Source organism: Neoarius graeffei, chromosome 2 (genome assembly GCF_027579695.1).
Source record: "Neoarius graeffei isolate fNeoGra1 chromosome 2, fNeoGra1.pri, whole genome shotgun sequence".
NCBI lineage: Eukaryota > Metazoa > Chordata > Actinopteri > Siluriformes > Ariidae > Neoarius > Neoarius graeffei.
Window position 1 is genome coordinate 68,999,460 of NC_083570.1, and position 23,234 is coordinate 69,022,693.

Here is a 23,234-nt window from a genome sequence, read left to right on the forward strand (position 1 = left end):
AATTTATTTTTAATTTTTTTTACATTTACCAAAGTATTTATTTCAAAATGAGTACTGCACTTTCAGTAGAGTAAATAAATTAAATATATTTACCATCTCTGTGTAGAGTTTAGTGTTAAATTGTTACCTGATGCCACTGACCTTGTTAGTGTCTGTAACATTGGCTAATGCTGCATCAGCTGCAGTTTTTGCCTCCAAAGCTTGAGCTCGATTCATTTCCGTTTTATTCTTCAGAGCCTCAATTTCCTCTTGGAGGGTTTTGGTCCGAGACATGTTTAAATTATCTTCAGCATTCTTTAGTTTTGTGTCACTCTGTTAGGAATGAGCTTATGAGGACTGGAGTAAAAGTACACCTAATACAACAAACCTAAAGCTTTTACTTAAATGCAAACAAAACCCAAAAATAAACTCCTTTATACTGACAGATAATATCCATCCAAGACATGTTTGAGTGTTCACTTGTTCATATTAGTACCTGCACACTACGTACAGATTTTATTTTAAAGGAAAAACAATGTCCCTGTGCGCTGCCATCTTACTCTTTCTGAGGTTCAAATAATATCGTGCTCCGAGTACAAATTATGCAAGAGAATGTGAGATTATAATGTCACTTACTCACCACGTGACTTTCCCAGGCTGAGATCTAGTGGATACATCACTTCTAACTTGTTGGAAACAACCCTAAAGATACCGGAGTGTCAAGCATTTGGGTGTAAAAATAAGCCTGATCACTGAAGCAGTGAAAACACACACACACACACACACACACACACACACACACACACACACACACACACACACACACACACACACACACACAAAACCTTTGGAAGCCTTTTGCTGCATATAAATGCTACATCGTCAGCTGCTCACAGTGTTTTGTTTTTCAAAAAAAAATTTAAATTTTCTTGTATTTTTATGTGACGTGCTTTTGTCTGTTTTTATTCACTGAGAAAAGCGATCTTTTTAGATGGCAATAATCACATTGCTGTGACAACTGACACTTGTTTACTGGTATCTGTGTCAGTACTGCGTATGCGTTATCTAGCCAAGTGAAATTTAAACTTCATAAAAGTGAAATCTGTTGATCTGCGGATTTTGTTGCCAGTAAAAATCATATGGTTACAGAAAATTTCTGATTAGATTTTTAGAATTGGAAGCCTTTATTTGTCACACACACACACACACACACACACACACACACACACACACACACACACACACACATTACAGCACAGTGAAAGTCTTTCTCTGTATTTAACCCATCTGAAGCAGTGAAAACACACACACACACAAAGAGAGAGAGAGAATAGTGGCGCCCAGGGACTTTTTTAGAATTAGAAGCCTTTATTTGATGGCTGTGTGTTCCATCTCATCTCATTATCTCTAGCCGCTTTATCCTGTTCTACAGGGTCGCAGGCAAGCTGGAGCCTATCCCAGCTGACTACGGGCGAAAGGCGGGGTACACCCTGGACGAGTCGCCAGGTCATCACAGGGCTGACACATAGACACAGACAACCATTCACACTCACATTCACACCTACGGTCAATTTAGAGTCACCAGTTAACCTAACCTGCATGTCTTTGGACTGTGGGGGAAACCGGAGCACCCAGAGGAAACCCACGCGGACACGGGGAGAACATGCAAACTCTGCACAGAAAGGCCCTCGCCGGCCGCGGGGCTCAAACCCAGAACCTTCTTGCTGTGAGGCGACAGCGCTAACCACTACACCACCGTGCCGCCCTGGCTGTATGTTATTAAGGGGAAATGGCATTTTAGTGAACTGGCAATGTCACAGGCAGATATCCAGTTTCAGTGCAAATGGTTGTGGCCAGGTAAGTCTATTTTTATCAATACCATAACTTTTAAAATGGATAAAATATTGGTATATTGGTATAAAGGTTTTTTTTTTCCAATTTAAATGTGCAGGGAGCACATCAGGGCACTTGCTATGATCAGCAAACGGCGTTTATTTTTGGGTTTTGTTTGGCTTTAAGGAGACAGCTTAAGGAAAATAATTGCCTTGTCAAGTAATTCAGCAGTAATATTTTGGTTGTCTTTGGTCTTGTTTAGCTTCTGCTTTATCTTGTCATGGAGTTGGGCCGTGTCATTCATGGCTTTCTCTACGTCACTGACATCAATCCCCTTACTTCTGTTTCTGAAATATAAAAACAAGCGCAGGAGTAATGAGCTACAGGATAAAATGTTTGGATAATTTTTAAGGACCACTCTATTATATTTGCTGTGGTTGCATCAATGCATGATGATGATGCACTTACAGGATTTCATCAGCTTTATTTTTCAAGTCTTTGGCTAATTGGGCCTTGTCTTCCAAGTCCTTCAGGTCTTCTGTAATGTGCGTGTAATTTTCCATTATTTTCTGAATATCCTCGATCATCCTCTTGATCTCATCTGGAGAACTAGGAGGCTTAATAGCCAACACAGCAGAGGCTACCTTGTCAATGTCTCCTGGTTCCATTGTCTCTGCTACAGCAAGAGGAGTAAAGCAGTACAGAAATGAGTTTATTTATGTATGTATATCATACTAAATGCATGGTTTATACTGTATATCTATACTTAAGACTTAACAAGGTGCAAATCTCCAAAAAACCAAACAAACTCATGTTTCAAGACGAGGGTGCATCAGTTGCCCTCACTTTCATAAAATCTGATGCATTTTTGTTTGGGTGCTCCTTTTCACCAATAAAGACATCCTGTAAAAATTTTTTGACCATATTCAAAAGTCTAATGGTGGCACCATGAGGTTCATTTTTTGCCAAAAAAATGCTTATTTTATGTTTTCGCGTAAGGTTTGAATCACAATGTTGGACTCCATTTATTGATTTCTTGTGACCCAGAGATCATGTTAAGAACCTTTGCAAGGGATTGAGAAGCATTAATGTGATTCATAATACATTTGTATTGTTTAAAAGTAGTTGAACAATGATTCAATGAACAGCTAAAACTCAAACTGTGCTTGATAATAGATTTAGAATATGTACTAAAAATGTGTATCTAAGATATTTGGTATACTCTATAAGGTGCCATAATGTTTCATGAAAAGTGATTGAAATTTTGTCAAAAAAGTCATAAAATAGCAGCTTTTTCCATAACTTTGAGCTCCTGGTGCCACCATTAAACTTTTGAATTTTGTCAAAATATTTCACCCAGTGTGTTTTCTTACCAAAAGGAAAATAAAAACAAAAATGCATCATGATCGGAGGAACTTTTCATTTTTAGGGGGCAACTGATGCACCCTATTCAAGACTGTAATGACTGACATTTGTGAATAAATTTATTCACAAATGTCTTTACAGTCATTACAGCCTTGAATGAATGCCAATTAAGTTTAGAAAACAGCCATAACAAGAACATGCCTTACCTCTGAGGTATTCCCTGACACTCTCGATAAGATTTTTGGTGTCATTCTTGGCCTTTTCGAACTTATTTTTGCTATTGATGATTTTATTCATCATGTACTGTGCCTTGTTTTTCACATCTTTATTAATATTTTCGATGTCTTTGATCTAAAAATGGAAATCATTCAAACGTAACACATTTATTATAATAACAAAAAATAAGATTGTGTGTGTTTTTTAAAAAGCAGTCTTCCCTTAGTATGTCAGTCACTACATCACACATAGTAACAGTTATAAATATGTAAAAGACCATAATCGAGTCACAGCTGACAAATAGTTTTGAAATATAACACATATGCGTGGTGTGACTGATCATACCTTTGTTTCTGCCTCTGTGAGATTTTGGAGCAGGCTTTGAATGCCTGCTCTGATCTTCTTTGCTATGTCTGTGGCATTGAGGGCGACAGGTAGACTTCCGGTACAAGATGGACCACCACACTTCCCACACAAAGCACCACCACACACAGCCTTTTCACACTCTGCATCGCCTGGTGTTCCACAAATCTATCACACATTAACAAACATGTCAAGTTCAATGACTGCAGGATGTTTATTATTTTTCATCTGTTAATATCAGATATCTGGGATTAGTTCTTCTATATATCCTATCATTCATTCATTCATTCATCTTCAGCAACTGCTTTATCCACATCAGGGTGGTGGTGGATCTTGAGCCTACCACTGGACGTACAGCAGGGATACACCCTCATACACGTCAACCTTTAGTTACCCATGCCCTTACAAAATCTGTACTTTTCCCTTATATACACCCATGAGCCCTTATACACGAGAAAAAATTCCAATATATAATCCAAAGCACCGATTGTTTTATTCCACATTATACACTCCTATTGTAATAGGCATATTTATCACACTGCATCAAGTTAAAGGGATCAAATAAGCATGTACTGAATAAAAAGAAATGTTAGATCCCAGAGAAAACAACTGAATTAAAAAGGACTATACTATATGTACAGTCAAGTAAACAATTATCTACTAAAGATAATGACTGGACTATAAACTTAATGATTTAATATACATTGTATCAGTAATACCAGAATTATTGATGTAAATTTTGCAAATAAAATGTATTAATATTAAATAGTTCATAAAAATTACACAAAGTTCTATTTGACAAGTGTTGACATCACTTACAATACTACATTCCACCAAAGAAAATTACTTGAAATATAACAGCAGTACTAAGTAGGTATGTTAATTAAAATAGTAGGTTACATGTAATAAATTATATATAATCATGTCAAACAGTAAATGAAGGTTAGTAAAAGTTCCATTTGAGAAAAAAGTGTTGACACCGCAAGCAGTGTTCGATCCAACTAAAGATGACTGAACCACATCAAGTGTATTATGTGAAAAACAAGGATAAATGAAAATATGAATAAATTATGAAGTTAAATTGAAAATCTTCCCAGTAATTTATAATAAGAATTTAAATCTTATTCCGGGCGGCACGGTGGTGTAGTGGTTAGCGCTGTCGCCTCACAGCAAGAAGGTCCTGGGTTCGAGCCCCGGGGCCGGCGAGGGCCTTTCTGTGTGGAGTTTGCATGTTCTCCCCGTGTCCGCGTGGGTTTCCTCCGGGTACTCCGGTTTCCCCCACAGTCCAAAGACATGCAGGTTAGGTTAACTGGTGACTCTAAATTGACCGTAGGTGTGAATGTGAGTGTGAATGGTTGTCTGTGTCTATGTGTCAGCCCTGTGATGACCTGGCGACTTGTCCAGGGTGTACCCCGCCTTTCGCCCATAGTCAGCTGGGATAGGCTCCAGCTTGCCTGCGACCCTGTAGAAGGATAAAGCGGCTAGAGATAATGAGATGAGATGAGATCTTATTCCTTTTTGGAGTGTTCTTTGTTGTACAAAGATGTTGCAGATTTGGCATTAGCTATATCACTGCTTGGGTAGCAGTTGTAGCTCCTCATCACAGTTCATTTTAAGTTGCAGATATGCAGTTAATGTGTCTGCAGCCATATTTTTTCTGTCCTCAGTATAAATTTTCCTAACCAATGAAAAAGCCCTCTCACTATCTGCATTGCTCTGTGGGAGCCACAGCAAAGCAGTAAAAAGTTGTTTCAGCATTGGAAACCTGGCAACACCCAGAGCAGTTTTTACATCGAAGACCTTTCCCCAATATACATCTATTATTTTCCTGGTCAATAAAAGAAAATCAGAGCATGGCAAACATGTAGATGGTGTTAAATTGCTTCCATCCCCTACTGCACATTTTAGAGACAGGTTACCGACGGTCGTTACCACCATTACTCTTCATTCAATACTTTTCCAGTTTACTGACGACTGATGGTAGTAATGAGTGTTGGTCATCTGTGTCTACATATAATGTCTATCAGCAATTAAAATGTTTAGGGAAGCGAAAACAGAAATCGCCGGGTAACTACAGTTGCCGTTGTATAAACGGTGACTCCCAGTATCACCTCCCTAAATTATCATGATAATGGAGGAAGCTTTCCTACATGCAAACAGTAAAAACTTTTTAAAAAATAATTTAAAAAAATCCACAAATGCTTACCTGTGCAGTCTTTGAATCGAGAAACTTTTTTTTTTTCGCTAGTTGCGAAAAATGGTCTGCCACAGTCAGGGGGATGTTGTGTTCCACGAGAAATTGGCAGAAGATAACTTCTGCAGCCGTCACAGAAGTCTGGACAGTCCGAGCTGATGGACTTAAATGACCGAGAAAACCACGTGCAACTATAAAACCACATAAATCGAAAATAGTTCCGTTTCATTGGGCATGCATGTTTGAAAAAATAAATGGTGGATGCTAAGAAAATTTTCTCGGCGTATCGGGAAAAATCTCTGATACAAAACGTAATTTTCCCTTATGAAAATCAGTGTATGCCGTATTAGCAAAAAAATTGCATTTTCCTGTACAAAATACGGGGAAACCATATAACTTGACATGTATGCAGCCTACATGGGACAACAATCCATCCACCATACACACACACATTCAAGTATGCATGGGGCAATTTAGAGTCTCCTATCCACCTATAATAGGTGAGAAGAAACTGGAGAACCAGGCGGGAAACCATGTGATGATGTGGAGAACATGCAAAACTCCACACACACACATTGTTCAGGATCAAGCCAGGAACCCTGGAGCTGTGAGGTGGCATCAATACCAACATCACCAACCAGCCACCCAATATCATATTAATCATCAGTATTATTGACAGTAAGCGACAGGTTACAGATAGTTGACTGTTGTCCAGTTGTTCTCTCATTCTGTTGATAATCCAAGTTAAGGAAAGAATAACCTATTCATGTTCATATTCCTTTTTCACTGATAGTAAACAATACTAAAACATTTATATTTACAGAGGGTATGTTCAGACAATGATCAGAGAATAACAAGGTGGTATAAACATGTTTCAAGGGATATCACTCATAAAAATCATGAACCAAAAATTTTAGTCTGATTGTAGTCTCTGTTACATGATCTGTATATCTTATGTACACACACTGGTTCCATCATGCCATCAGGACAAACGCTTGCTTATAAAGGGGTTCTGGGTGCTAACTTCCATATTACACAGTTGCACGAAGATATGAAGTTTATCTTCAAGTGGTAAACATATTTCACAAGTGAGCAAAGTGAACGAGTGAGAATATTTTCAACATGAGAAGATCAACTTCATATCTTCACGCCACCGTGTAATGTTCTTTATATTATATGGACACATCCATAAAAGAAAAAATACTCAAATTAATCAAAAGAATTTAAATTTTGAACCTGTTCACCATTTTGACAACCTGCGACAAGTCAGCAGGAAAACACTGGGTGTGACGTCATCAGAGTAAAACATCAGTAATTTTTATACATACCGGTACGGGCCACTTTTTCCATGGAATAAAAATGTATTCTATTCCCTTTTAGTGAGTTTATTGATGGCATGCAATATTGTTATCATATCGCTTATCCTCCATGTATTACACCACTCTCCCCAATGGAGAATGAGCGTGCAATAATGTTATAATATTTCATGTTTTCAAGACAACACGACGTCACACATCAGAGCTCATGTGAAGATCCAATGGCAAAACTTTTCTTTTGCGCATGCGCAGAATCACTTTTTTGTCTGCCAGGAAAGACAGAAGATGAGGCTAATCCAGTGCTAGGTTTAAGCACTAAATAAATAAACTTAAAACTGAAACTGAAGACACGCTGAACACCCAAAAGGCTACCAAAACTTCATTATATATTCTTCATGCATATTTACAAGAGAAAAACATACCAACGGACATAGAAAAACTGGAAAAGAGACACGTTGGAGATGCAAAACTTCCACGCTAGCGAGCGACTGTGACAGCTTGTAAACAAACATGGCCGTGAGGTTTGCTCCATTAAAAACAGAAGATTTTGAAAGAATTTTGGCTGCCAGGTCACTCTGTTGTGTGTTGTTGATGTTGATTTTAAAAGTAACTAAGTAAATTACACAGGGAAAATAATAATAATATTCAGTTTAACTGCGCTAGCATTGGCCTGCGCTAGCATTAGCCTTCACGAACACTACACCACCTAGAAGGTAACGGGACTGCCGCACTAACAGCACCGAGTCGTGGGTAAGCTCGCGTTGGCCTTCAAGAATGCTGATATGAAGAGATAAGATAAAATAAGATGAACTTTATTCATCCCTTGGTGGGGAAATTTACAAAGAGAGTGTGTATGTATAATAATAATAATAATAATAATAATAATAATAATAATATTGGCTGGCTTTTTTCATGGTCTCTCAGATATATTCCATTCAGTTACTCATCTTCGACTCATTCAATATCATACTAGCTGAATGGAATATATCTGATAGACCACTCAAAGCCGGCCAACATTATTTAAATATGTCACTCAGGTCTGCGATGTATTTCGTATGAAAATTAGGAGTTTTTCAACATTGAGAAGATAAACTTCATATTTTCAAGGCAACATGTGATTTTCTTTTTATTATAACGACACATTCACAAACAAAAAGTCCCCAAATTTATCAAAACAATTCATCAATTTCCTCATGAGTGACACAGAGATTTATGTCACGGTTTTGGTTCTTAATGTCCCGGATGTAGCTCATATGAAAAATACGAGTGGTGTATTTCCCAGTGAAACACTCGTTTTTACATAATATAATAATTTATAATTCTGATGAATGTGATGAAGATATATAGGGTGAGTCAAATAAAAACCTTATAAGTGTAACAAATTAGAAAGAAAGAAAGAAAGAAAGAAAGAAAGAAAGAAAGAAAGAAAGAAAGAAAGAAAGAAAGAAAGAAAGAAAGCACAACTTTATTCATCACACACTTGTGAAATTCCTCTCTGCATTTAACCCATCTGAAGCAGTGAACACACACATGCAAACACACATGAGCAATGAGCACACACACATACCCAGAGCAGTGCGCAGCCATGCTAAAAGCACCCAGGGAGCAGTTGGGAGTTAGGTGCCTCGCTCAAGGGCACCTCAGCCCAAGGCCGTCCCATATTAACCTTACTGCATGTCTTTGGACTGTGGGGGAAACCGGAGCACCCGGAGGAAACCCACACAGACACGGGGAGAACATGCAAACTCCACACAGAAAGGCCCCCGCTGGCTGCTGGGCTCGAACACGGACCTTCTTGCTGTGAGGTGACCATGCTAACCACTACACCACTGTGCCGCCTAAATTAGATTTTAATTTATTTTTAACACTCATTAAGCACCGGAACACTTGCATTGAATGAAATGGAGATTATGTAGAAAAAGGATACACTTTTGTGATAACTATTTGCAATAAATAATGCAGAAAAAAAGGTTAAGGTTTTCATTTGATCACCCCAGTGGGTACTTTTAAAGCAATTTTACAGCTGGTGGTTTGGCGACATCTGTTGGAAAGTAGCAAGCAGAAGAAAAGGGTTAAATAAGTGTCTATTAAAGGTGGGGTATGAGATTTTTTTTCAGGAGTATTTTTTACCATATTGCATGAAAAGCTCCTCATACCCATGTTGCAAGCAGTACAATAGAAGGTTTGACCCAAAAACGAAATATTTTAATCCAGTCTACAGTGTAAAATAAAGGAAAAACGCCATCCAATCATATCGAGGTACCACCTCAAAATGATTGGATACTGACACGTCAATCAGAGTGAAGCCCGCAAGCAGCCCGGCCCTTCTGTGTGTGTGTGTGTGTGAGAGAGCGAGCAGAGTGTCACACAGAGCGCAGGATTTTCTCAGAGCGTTCCCTCCAAACAACGGGGATTTACACAAAAACGGAAGGAGGTATTCACAAAGTTCTTTCACAGTGAGTGCCACAAGGATCTCCTGAACACACTGATGTAATTTTTTTGTCTGTAGTGTAAAAAAATGAGGTCACTAGAGCGAGTTAAAAACGAGTGACTTTTCTGCCAAGTTTATAATGGCAGTCTATATGGCTGCGCGGCTGTCCTCTCTTCACTTTCAGGCTTCTCATTCAAAAACTGCAAGTCCTATCGTGTAGGTAGACACATTGTGTGAATCAGGACAAGTGTGGCTACTACTTTTGAGAAAATTATGTGTGTGGAGTGAAAATTGGGGCTGAAAACACAGTTTAAATGAGAAAGTTTGAGCTATTTTTCCAAGCTCTCTACACTCTGCTCCACTGGTGTGTAACGCAATAGACACCCATTATAAAGGCTGATTTTCTCAGGCTTTATAAGGGGGAGGAGGGGTGGAGACGCGGGGGGTGGGAGCATGGCGAGGGCGGGCATGTTTCTTTTCAAAATATGGCTTGCGGGAACCGTTATTCCAAAATCTCATACCCCACCTTTAACTGAGTCAGTAAGAGTTCCTTTATCTCACCTCCTCATTGAGTTTGGCCACACTGAGCTCTTTGACCTTCTTCTCCAATACATCCAAGGGCCTCAGCTGGCATTTGGCTAGTTCTTTTTTAGTGTCCTCTCTGGTCTGCCTGGAAGCATCTAACTTATTTTTCACCTTCTTCACCCGTTCTTCATCTTTCAGGAAGTCAGAATGGAGATTACGGATCTTCTCCAGCATTTCTGCAACAAACATAATTACACCATATACTTCAATGTCTTTCACAGGGTCAGTGTTGTATCCTTTGGAGAATGAGAGGGTTTTAAGTGCACTTACCATTCATCTCTTTTAGATCTATTTTTTGTGCATCTTTAATTTTCTTTTGCAGATTGTCCAGTAACCTCTTGAACTCTTGATAAATGTTATCAATTTCAGTTTCCAGCAGCTGAGATGGATCGATAATAATTGTGTTTGGATCTGTGGTTTCTGTTAAGTTCCTTTAAAAGATTATAATAACATTTTCACAAGTAGATAGATATAGATACACAAGTAAAAGGGTGATGAAATAACTTTCATATAAATTACATGATTGAAGAGCAGAGTTATTAGAAAATGTGGAAACTGCACCTGATTTCATTCAGGAAATTCTCTATGTTTCCCAGATCAACCTCATCAGTGCTTAGCATGCTAACCAGGCTCGTAAGCTTCTCATTCAACATTTGTATCTTTTCCTGGTGTCGCTTGTTGCTGAGTAACAGATTTCCTCCGTGTTTAGAGAGCCAGGATTGCATGTTTTTCATAGCCTGTGAGATGTCTGTGACATTACTTTGCCATAAATGGTAACAAGGGTGGCAGGGCTCGCAGGCAGGGAAGACTGGATCATGCTCTGGGGCACACTTTTCACAGAAATTGCCACTTACTCCAGGCCGGCACAGACACTCGCCAGTGTCAGGATCACAGCCTGGGTAGATCGAGCCCTGCATGTTACAGTCGCAGACTAGAGAAGTGAGTTAGAAAAAATTGAAATACTGAAATGAATAAATTAAATGAAACAAAGACATTCAATTAAAATGACACTAACATGGTGTCTCTAATGTTAAGCCACATACATATGCACTGAATGTCAGGGTTTCCAAAATGATTAGCTGCACATTCTTTGCACTGTTTACCCCCATATCCTGTTTCACAAGGACACTGGCCAGTAACCTGGATACATAGAAAGAAGGTGAAAATGTCTTCATACATCTGTGGATATCTGAAAAATAACACAAGTACATCTAAAGAAGGTCACCTTGTCACACAGATTACTGACAGAGTGGCCTGTGTGACAGTTACAAGGCTGACATCCAGCCTTTCCATTCAAATCCCAGTATCCATCCTCACAATGATTACACCGAACTCCTGCTGCACCATGACGGCATGGGCACTGCCCGGTCACCTCATCACATATACAGGGGCGGCCCAGTGGGCATTTAGTCACGTCTGTGCCCTGCCGGTTACATGAGCATTCTGTAAACACACAAACGGAAATACAAACAAAGAGAGACAGCCTTTAACGTCACATATTAAAGTGCTGATGACACGTTTTTGACATCTTTGGCGATGTTTTATAACATAAAGTAATTCCCGATGATCCATATATTAATTCACGAAGGCGCCTATTTTACAAGTTATGATAAAAAACGCGGCTATTTGGGCAAATTTGACAGGGCTGCAGCACCCAGGAGACGGAGGAGGAGGAGGAGCTATATGACGTCAGCGAAAGAACCTTCCTCCTAACTTACCAGTTTGTTGTTGATGCGACAGGTGTTCAGTTTATCATTATTAGTATTTTTATTATACATTATTATACATTATATATATATAGTTATTATGCCTTTGCGTTGTGTTGCCAGCTTTTGCTCCAAAACCCACAAGGATGGGGTAAGTTTATTCAAGTTTCCCAGAGATCCCGAGCTGCATGCGAAGTGGGTGAAGCAAGTCAGGCACACTCGTGACAAGTGGGAGCCCTCACCAACATCCGTCCTGTGCTCTGAACACTTCGATTTGGATTGTTTTGACACCCTTCCCAACTTAAAAGAATCTCTTGGGTGTTCAGTTCAGCACAAACGTGTGTTACTACCATCAGCAGTGCCTACACAGTGTTGCCAGATTGGGAGGTTTCCCGCCCAGTTGGGCGGTTTCAAGTGCATTTTGGTGGGTTTTGAACATATTTTGGGCTGGAAAACGTCAGCAGTATCTGTTGCCAGATACTGCTGAAGTTTTCCAGCCCAAAATATGTTCAAAACCCACCAAAATGCACTTGAAACCACCCAACTGGGCGGGATTCCTCCCAATCTGGCAACACTTCCAGTATTCCGGAGGGGGTCTACTCGTAGCTATGCCGGATCCAAAGACAGTCCTCCTGTCAGAACATGTGTTGTGAAACGACATAAGATAAAGGTACGTAGAGCTATAGATTCTACATGATAATCATAAATGTAAATCATAAAGTCGGCGTGATATCAGTCATGTATTTGCTTGTGAAAGCTTGCGGCTTTCATGTAACTGCCACCTAGCAACGAGAGGCAAAGGGTAAAGAGGGTAGGCTATCATAGATTCTATTCGGAAGAGATCAACACAATTCTAGACTCCCAGAAGAGGAAGAGCTAGCACTAGAGAGTTCACCGGCGTTTTCATGCGCCATTTCCATTGAGTAGAACCAGAGGAGAACAGCCAGTGAACCGCAGCGTGTTCTTCCGCTGATGTCACAGCATGGCCGCGAGCCACGGACCCAGTTTTCTTGCGCTGTGCAATTAAAAGTTGGATATTCACGTAACAACAGCTTCTTTTCATGTAATTATAACAGAAATCTAACATGTTTGCCATGTTGTATAGTTTATTTAAGAAATTGCATAGAGTCATGTTCATGTCATCAGCCCTTTAAAGTGTGTACAGTATAGAGAGGGTTTTTTTTCCCCTGTGTACCCTGCTGTGCTGCTCCTAGGAGATGAAAAGAAATTTTGTAAAATGTTTTGCTCACCAGGCACTTTACCATTTAACCTCTGTGACATGGATTCTGATCAAAAGGCTGTACTCTGTAATTTATATATTCCTTCTCACACACACAAATACACTGTACTATCACTTTCAGAAAAGTAAAAAAAAAAAATCCTAGCTATCCTTAAGACTAGACTGGCATCCACAGAGGCAGCTCCTATCGAAAGGTTCTCTTTCCTACCATTAATTAGCTCGCTCTTTTCAGAAAGAGCTCTGCTGCATGAAAGCTAACGGTCACCAATTAGAAAGTCTCAGCAGAAAGCCAGGCGTGACAGTGCACATGCTTGCCTATAAAGATCATGTACTTCAGAACAAGGAGGAAGTTAAGAAAGCCAAAGGCCAATAAACTGCTGGAAATTTCTAATGGTTTTTCCTATGACTCCTTCACCAAAACCCTGCTATTATTGTGTGATATTTCTCTCTCTCTCTCTCTCTCTCTCTCTCTCTCTCTCTCTATATATATATATATATATATATATATATATATATATATATATATATATATATATGGTTGGCACGGTGGTGTAGTCGTTAGTGCTGTTACCTCACAGCAAGAAGGTCCGGGTTGAGCCCCGTGGCCAACGAGAGCCTTTCTGTGCAGAGTTTGCATGTTCTCCCTGTGTCCACGTGGGTTTCCTCTGGGTGCTCCGGTTTCCCCCACAGTCCAAAGACATGCAGGTTAGGTTAATTGGTGGCTCTAAATTGACCGTAGGTGTGAATGTGAGTGTGAATGGTTGTCTGTGTCTATGTGTCAGCCCTGTGATGACATGGCGACTTGTCCAGGGTGTACCCCGCCTCTCGCCCATAGTCAGCTGGGATAGGCTCCAGCTTGCCTGCGACCCTGTAGGACAGGATAAAGCGGCTAGAGATATAAGGTCCTAGGTTTGAGCCCAGCGGCCGGCGAGGGCCTTTCTGTGTGGAGTTTGCATGTTCTCCCCGTGTCCGCGTGGGTTTCCTCCGGGTGCTCCGGTTTCCCCCACAGTCCAAAGACATGCAGGTTAGGCTAATTGGTGGCTCTAAATTGACCGTAGGTGTGACTGTGAGTGTGAGTGGTTTTGTGTCTCTTTGTGTCAGCCCTGTGATGACCTGGCGACTTGTCCAGGGTGTACCCTGCCTCTCGCCTATAGTCAGCTGGGATAGGTTCCAGCTTGCCTGCGACCCTGTAGAACAAGATAAAGCAGCTACAGATAATGGATGGATGAATGGATGGATGGATGTGTATAATTTCACAGTTTCAGAAATCTCCCATATCTCCTACGTTAACAGCCATTTCTCTACTTTTCAACCTCTGGAGAAGATTTCTCTTGTGAAGCTTATCAAGACATCCAGTGCTCTCACTTGCTACCTGGATCCTATGTCTATTCTTCTACCATACTATGACTTCCTTCATTCTGCTCACTCATAACCTAGGCTCTTGTAGTTCTGGCTCTGTTCATCCCAGGGTCAACTGACTGCAACCACCTCAGTTCTTCAAAAGCCAGTAGTTGACCCTGAGGAGCTTTGTAATTACCTACAATACGGTGCAAAAGGGGCGGCACGATGGTGTAGTGGTTAGCGCTGTCACCTCACAGCAAGAAGGTCCGGGTTTGAGCCCCGTGGCCGGCGAGGGCCTTTCTGTGCAGAGTTTGCATGTTCTCCTCATGTCTGCGTGGGTTTCCTCCGGGTGCTCTGGTTTCCCCCACAGTCCAAAGACATGCAGGTTGGATTAACTGGTGACTCTAAATTGACCGTAGGTGTGAGTGTGAATGGTTGTCTGTGTCTATGTGTCAGCCCTGTGATGACCTGGTGACTTGTCCAGGGTGTACCCCGCCTTTCGCCTGTAGTCAGCTGGGATAGGCTCCAGCTTGCCTGCTACCCTGTAGAACAGGATAAAGCAGCTATAGATAATGAGATGAGATGAGACGGTGCAAAAGTCTTTGACACATGTAAAGAAATGCTGTAGACCAATAATGGCTTAAAAATAATGAAATAAAATGTTTCAACATTTAAAAAATACTATAAACAGCAGTAAGCCATGATAAATGAAACAAAGTTAATATTTGGTGTGAAACGACCCTTTGCTTTATACAACCCTGATTCCAAAAAAGTTGGGACAAAGTCTCATCTCATTATCTCTAGCCGCTTTATCCTGTTCTACAGGGTCGCAGGCAAGCTGGAGCCTATCCCAGCTGACTACGGGCGAAAGGCGGGGTACACCCTGGACAAGTCGCCAGGTCATCACAGGGCTGACACATAGACACAGACAACCATTCACACTCACACCTACGGTCAATTTAGAGTCACCAGTTAATCCAACCTGCATGTCTTTGGACTGTGGGGGAAACCAGAGCACCCGGAGGAAACCCACGCAGACATGAGGAGAACATGCAAACTCTGCACAGAAAGGCCCTCGCCGGCCACGGGGCTCGAACCCGGACCTTCTTGCTGTGAGGTGACAGCGCTAACCACTACACCACCGTGCCGCCCTTGGGACAAAGTACAAATTGTAAATAAAAATGGAATGCAATAATTTACAAATCTCAAAAACTGATACTGTATTCACAATAGAACATAGATAACATATCAAATGTCGAAAGTGAGACATTTTGAAATTTCATGCCAAATATTGGCTCATTTGAAATTTCATGACAGCAACACATCTCAAAAAAGTTGGGACGGGGCAATAAGAGGCTGGAAAAGTTAAAGGTACAAAAAAGGAACAGCTGGAGGACCAAATTGCAACTCATTAGGTCAATTGGCAATAGGTCATTAACATGACTGGGTATAAAAAGAGCATCTTGGAGTGGCAGCGGCTCTCAGAAGTAAAGATGGGAAGAGGATCACCAATCCCCCTAATTCTGCGCCGACAAATAGTGGAGCAATATCAGAAAGGAGTTCAACAGTGTAAAATTGCAAAGAATTTGAACATATCATCATCTACAGTGCATAATATCATCAAAAGATTCAGAGAATCTGGAAGAATCTCTGTGCGTAAGGGTCAAGGCCGGAAAACCATACTGGGTGCCCGTGATCTTCGGGCCCTTAGACGGCACTGCATCACATACAGGCATGCTTCTGTATTGGAAATCACAAAATGGGCTCAGGAATATTTCCAGAGAACATTATCTGTGAACACAATTCACCGTGCCGTCCGCCGTTGCCAGCTAAAACTCTATAGTTCAAAGAAGAAGCCGTATCTAAACATGATCCAGAAGCGCAGACGTCTTCTCTGGGCCAAGGCTCATTTAAAATGGACTGTGGCAAAGTGGAAAACTCTTCTGTGGTCAGACGAATCAAAATTTGAAGTTCTTTATGGAAATCAGGGACGCCGTGTCATTCAGACTAAAGAGGAGAAGGACGACCCAAGTTGTTATCAGTGCTCAGTTCAGAAGCCTGCATCTCTGATGGTATGGGGTTGCATTAGTGCATGTGGCATGGGCAGCTTACACATCTGGAAAGACACCATCAATGCTGAAAGGTATATCCAGGTTCTAGAGCAACATATGCTCCCATCCAGACGACGTCTCTTTCAGGGAAGACCTTGCATTTTCCAACATGGCAATGCCAAACCACATACTGCATCAATTACAGCATCATGGCTGCATAGAAGAAGGGTCCGGGTACTGAACTGGCCAGCCTGCAGTCCAGATCTTTCACCCATAGAAAACATTTGGCGCATCATAAAATGGAAGATACGACAAAAAAGACCTAAGACAGTTGAGCAACTAGAATCCTACATTAGACAAGAATGGGTTAACATTCCTATCCCTAAACTTGAGCAACTTGTCTCCTCAGTCCCCAGACGTTTACAGACTGTTGTAAAGAGAAAAGGGGATGTCTCACAGTGGTAAACATGGCCTTGTCCCAACTTTTTTGAGATGTGTTGTTGTCATGAAATTTAAAATCACCTAATTTTTCTCTTTAAATGATACATTTTCTCAGTTTAAACATTTGATATGTCATCTATGTTCTATTCTGAATAAAATATGGAATTTTGAAACTTCCACATCATTGCATTCCGTTTTTATTTACAATTTGTACTTTGTCCCAACTTTTTTGGAATCAGGGTTGTAAAACAAAAGTAGTCTCAGGTACAATGAGTGCAGTTTTATAAGGAAATGAGCTGTAGGTTTTACTGAGCATCTTACAGAACCAGCCACAGTTCTTCTGGACACTTTGACTGTCACACTCGCTTCTTCATTTTGCACCAAAACCCAGCAGCCTTCATTACGTTTTCTTTTTTAATCTGAAAAGTGCTCTCTTATGTAACTGCTCAGATCGAAACTTTTTTTTCCTGTAACATTTAATTTTGTTCTGGAAAACAAATGTTTGGACTCTAAAATGTTTTTGTACTGATTCGATAATGTATAAGTCATAAAATAGAGATCTATAACAAAGCTTGTATGGAAAAGAAAATAGGATGCCTAAGACTTTTGCATAGTGATGTGTTTCCAACTAGCCTTTTTTGGCAAACTACACAGGTATTCTGTAAGCAGCTCAGCTCAAAGAATATTTATCCTCCAAAGACCTGTATGAGGAGATTTATTGTGGCTTTAGGACAAATCATAATACTGAAACTGCACTTGTCAGGGTTACAAATGACTAGTTGACTGCAGCTGCATGAGCTACTATTGTAATAGACTACAGATAGATAGATAGATAGATAGATAGATAGATAGATAGATAGATAGATAGATAGATAGATAGATAGATAGATAGATAGATAGATGGATGGATGGATGGATGGATGGATGGCCTTCCTGGTACTTTCCTCTCCTGGTTATGATCTTATCTCTCTGACAGACAACAGTTTGTTTTAATTCGTAGATTTAGGTCAAACATGTTTCAACTCTGTCTTGCCTGCTGTTGTTCATATTATACATGTTTAACTCTCATAGTATCACATGTGACACACATTTACATTATATACACATTGAGCATATGGAGATTCATCGACATAACTACTCCTGAAACAGAGTGCCTCTTCCTGCACGGGTTGACTGCCTGACTGACCTGAAGCCCTGGATAAGTGTGAACTCTCAGTCATAGCAAATCTGAGGCCATACAGTCACTCAAAAGAAAATAACACACTACTCACTGATTATCCCTGACTTTATGAAACACACTTCAGCCCATGTTAGAAGCCTTGGAGTCATTTCACACTCCACATTATCATTTCACTTTGATGCTCAGGTTCTTACCTGTACCAGAACATGAGAACACATCATCACCATGTGTAAAAGGTTGGACTGGATCCTTGTTGAATTATTGAATACTGTACAAAATATTTTGTCAAGTCAAGTTTATTTGTATAGCGCTTTTAACAATAAACATTGTCGCAAAGCAGCTTTACAGAATTTGAACGACTTAAAACATGAGCTAATTTTATCCCTAATCTATCCCCAATGAGCAAGCCTGTCTGGTCTTTACATGACTACACAGTCTGCGCTTTGTCCTTTAGATTTTAGTGTGGTTCCCTAGGGATATAGGGATATACTCTTCCTGTCTGTCTCCATGCTTCCACCTCTATTCCCATCTTTCAGTCACAACTAAAAACTCTGTTTTTTCCACCCACCCAATGACTCCATATACATCTATCTTATTGTACTATCTTTTCATTTGCTTATTTCATTGATCCCATAGTTATATAACGATCAGTCTGTCTTTTTACTCTTCTTTATTTTGTCAGTTTATTATAGTTTTATTCAGTTTTGGATCTCATCTCATCTCATTATCTCTAGCCGCTTTATCCTGTTCTACAGGGTCGCAGGCAAGCTGGAGCCTATCCCAGCTGACTACGGGCGAAAGGCGGGGTACACCCTGGACAAGTCGCCAGGTCATCACAGGGCTGACACATAGACACAGACAACCATTCACACTCACATTCACACCTACGGTCAATTTAGAGTCACCAGTTAGCCTAACCTGCATGTCTTTGGACTGTGGGGGAAACCAGAGCACCCGGAGGAAACCCACGCGGACACGGGGAGAACATGCAAACTCCGCACAGAAAGGCCCTCGCCGGCCACGGGGCTCGAACCCGGACCTTCTTGCTGTGAGGCGACAGCGCTAACCACTACACCACCGTGCCGCCCCTCAGTTTTGGATATTTATTTAAATACATCATTTAAGAGTAATAATAGTACAAACTGATATCACAGACTTGTAGATGCCTTGATGTATTTGTAGAGTGTCCTTGTGTATATAGAAAGGCTCTTACAAAGAAAATGTTATTAATATTGTTGTTGTTGCTGCTGCTGCTGTTACTGAAAAGCCCAACAGTCGCAGCTTGGATATGCTTGGATTTTCACATTTATCATTTTATAGGATTTTATCATGAACTTGCGGGGGTTAGTTAATCATGTCATATTTTTTTCCTTATATATTAAATTATTTTCTTGAAACATTGAGAAGAAGAAGAAGAAGAAGACATACATCCAAGCACAGTGAAATTCTTCCTCTGCATTTAACCCATTTGAAGCAGTAAACACACACACATGAGCAATCAGCATACACACATACCCAGAGCAGTGCGCAGCTATGCTACAGTACCTGGGGAGCAGTTGGGGGGTCAGTGCCTTGCTCAAGGGCACTTCAGCCATTATGCAGAGGGAGGGGAAAATGCTGTTTATTCACTCAACTCCTCTCACATTTTTCCTGCCAGTCCCAGGAATCAAACCGGCAACCCTTAGGACTCAAGGCTGCTTCTCTAACCTTCAGGCCATGGCTGCCCCCATTGCTTTAGATGTTTAAAAGTGTTGCACTCATATTCCCAGACAATTCAAATTCCATCCATCCATTATCTGTAACCACTTATCCTGTGTAGGGTCGCGGGCAATCTGGAGCCTATCCCAGCTGACTATGGGCGAGAGGCGGGGTACACCCTGGACAAGTCATCAGATCATCGCAGGGTTGACACAGAGACAAACAACCATTCACACTCACATTCACACCTACGGTCAATTTAGAGCCTCCAATTAGCCTAACCTGCATGTTTTTGGACTGTGGGGGAAACCGGAGCACCCGGAGGAAACCCACGCAGACACAGGGAGAACATGCAAACTCCACACAGAAAGGCCCCTGTCAGCCACTGGGCTCGAACCTAGAACCTTCTTGTTGTGAGGTGACAGTGCTAACCACTACACCACCGTGCCACCACAATTGAAATTGATAAATGCAAATGTAACATAAATGAATGGTGTATTCTAAAACAAAAATTTGCACTCCATACCTTTGCAGTCCTGGAGTAGTGCATTGCCGTAGTATCCTGGTTTACAGGTCTGGCACTGAGGCCCAAAAGTGTTATGCAAGCAGCGGAGACACTTGCCAGTTAAAGCATCACATGCCTCACCATCATGGGGATTGATGTTGTTGTTGCATGGACACTCTTTGCAGCTAGCACCTGGCAAAAGCAGGTTACCATAGTAACCAGGTGCACACTTATCACAGTGTAAGCCTGTGGAAAGAAGGAGAGGACTCAGCACTGTAAGTTTGTCTATGATATGCAGTTTGATTTGTCTATGGCAAATCAAGCTGCAGCTTTATTTATTAGATTTGGTTATATTATTTAAGATATAATGTAACTAGGGAACTAATGCCAGTGAGACATTGTGTATTGCTTTATTAAAGTAGTGTGTTTTATAAATAAGTGACAGCTCAGACCTTGATGCCCCGTCTTGCAATGACAGATCAGGGTTCGAGAATTTGGGTCCTTTCTGCAGGAGTGGGCAAAGAAACGGCCACTGCCTTTCACATCTGGACACAGGCATGGCTTGCAGGTTTCCCTTACTGCTGGATCACCAAAGTAACCTTCAACACACCTGCCAGACAACAGAGAACACATATGCAAACTTTAAAGATCACTTTGGTTTCAAACAAATGTCATGAATTTGGTGTGTGGGTTTGTTTGTTTGTTTGTTTGTTTGTTTGTTTGTTTGTTTAATTTACTGACGGTTGAGTCAAATATTTTAACATTTTCAAAAAAAATTCTTTGCAAATTTTATTTTGTTATTTTATCATTTAGCTCAGATAAAAGGATGTATACTACAGCCAATCACAAAACCAAGAGCCATCAGCCAGTAGTATTTGCTGACAGAAACAGCTATTAAATCAAAAAGGGAAAAAGACAGTTTGAGTGTGATTTTATGATAAACATGCACACAGTTATTGTTTCTGTGCTCATGAGTTTCACATTTGTGCTGGCGAGTGGGATATTTACACACGAGAAATGTTAAAACTTGCAGGTTTATTTTTTCACCCTGTGTTTTAGCATCCTCTAGTTTTGACATTACTGTGCCATCATACAGAACTCATACCTTTCACAGTGGGACCCAGTTGAATGTTCCCTGCAGTTTAGACAGACACCAGTACTTTGGTCACAGCGGTCAGCCAGCCCATTACACTGGCAAGGTCTGCAGTTAGGAAAACCATAGTATCCAGGCAGACACCCATCACATCGTCGGCCTGTGACCCCATCACGGCATTGGCACTGTCCGGTTTTATGGTCACAGAACTCAGCTTTGGAGCCCGATGGCTCACAGTTACAGGCTGGGAAAGAAGGAGAAGTTATATGGGTCATATTGACCAACCACTCATTGGAGCTGTTGTTAAAGTATCCATGTTATTAAAATTCCTGTACAAACTACAGTTATGCACCTACACTTGCCTGTATCTCTCATTTGTCTACCTTTCACAAGTGTGTATTACTTACGTGAGCAACCATTTTGTCCAAACCCATAGGTGAAAGATGCACAGGTGTCACAACAGCGGCCAACCACATTAGGTTTGCAGTCACACTGTCCTCTAAATTTACTGCAGGATGAGCTAAAAGACCCCACAGGATTACATCTACAAGCTGGAGGAAAATACACACAAGTGATTCATGAACTGTGGACTTGTGACCAAAAAACCCCCCATTTCTTAAATAGGATACCAAAACGCTGAGTAAACTTTGTTGTTATGTGGCTCAGTTTGATTTATTTTTGTGAGGCATGATGATGTGCTAATCATTGGGCAACAACCTGGTTACACTTGCATTTTCACATATTCATATCAAGTTACTATGCTTCTTACATCAGTTAAGTCATGCACAGTGAGTTTATTGTCTTTATATGTAGAGTATTATTACTATGTTGCTATATTACTATGACATATATTGGTAAGATACTCACGAATTGCGCCATTATGGATGTATGCTGACATGCTGGCAATCAGATTTGCACACACCTCAGGTGGGGTATGTTCTCCTGCCCGTGCACCCAACTCCACACAGTGATGCTGCTGGTACTGAGCCAGGGATGCATCAGAGCAGAAATTTGGCAGAGACTCCAACTTTGGAATAAGCCCCATCTGAGGATTATTGTTCAGGTACAAAAAAACAAAAAAAACCATTAGGGCTTGTAACCAAGTTTCTTTTCATTTTGTGATTGGTTGACCAATGCTGGTGGAAATACGGGGGGTAAGAACAGCTTACAGAATCAATTAGAATATGTGAGCTGCAGTCAGGGTCAGGATTTTCAAATGTGATATCCACATAGTACTGCACACCAGAGCTGAGACATACAGAAGGATCCAACATGGCTGCCCTGTATGTGACGAAAAATCATCGATTATTATACATCTAGGACACTTTTTCGAGGGAATAAAAACATGTATTCTATTCCCTTCTAGCGGGGTTCATTCATTTGGTTTAATAGCATGCAATATTGTTTGCATATTGCTTATCCTATGTACATTATGTCACTCTACCCAATGGAAAATGAGGGTTGAATATGGTTTACGATATTGCATGGCTGTCAAGACAACATGACATCACACGTCAGAGACGTCAAACTTCCACGCTGTGAACAACTGTGACCAAATACAAAAGATTTTGAGAGAATTTTGAAAGAGAAAGATGCACTGAACACCTGAAAGGAATGTGTATGTCTATCCATCCATCCATCCATCCATCCATCCATCCATCCATCCATTATCTGTAGCCGCTTATCCTGTTCTACAG

At 40.8% G+C, this 23,234-nt stretch overlaps 1 protein-coding gene across 3 annotated transcripts in view; it reads right to left on the reverse strand.

The window, feature by feature from the left end:
* lamb4 (laminin, beta 4) overlaps positions 1-23,234 on the reverse strand; it is a 51,368-nt gene that overhangs the window by 3,000 nt on the left and 25,134 nt on the right. For all 3 annotated transcript variants that reach the window (XM_060914793.1, XM_060914795.1, XM_060914794.1), the window contains 16 exons: positions 22,707-22,818; positions 22,405-22,582; positions 21,945-22,088; positions 21,550-21,781; positions 20,897-21,054; positions 20,466-20,690; positions 11,508-11,725; positions 11,326-11,422; positions 10,844-11,213; positions 10,553-10,713; positions 10,259-10,458; positions 3,739-3,924; positions 3,384-3,528; positions 2,281-2,488; positions 2,024-2,159; positions 142-312 (listed from right to left, as the gene is read on the reverse strand). In XM_060914793.1, coding sequence (XP_060770776.1) covers positions 142-312; positions 2,024-2,159; positions 2,281-2,488; positions 3,384-3,528; positions 3,739-3,924; positions 10,259-10,458; positions 10,553-10,713; positions 10,844-11,213; positions 11,326-11,422; positions 11,508-11,725; positions 20,466-20,690; positions 20,897-21,054; positions 21,550-21,781; positions 21,945-22,088; positions 22,405-22,582; positions 22,707-22,818 — 2,941 coding nt within the window. The remainder of the gene's footprint in view (positions 1-141; positions 313-2,023; positions 2,160-2,280; positions 2,489-3,383; positions 3,529-3,738; positions 3,925-10,258; positions 10,459-10,552; positions 10,714-10,843; positions 11,214-11,325; positions 11,423-11,507; positions 11,726-20,465; positions 20,691-20,896; positions 21,055-21,549; positions 21,782-21,944; positions 22,089-22,404; positions 22,583-22,706; positions 22,819-23,234) is intronic.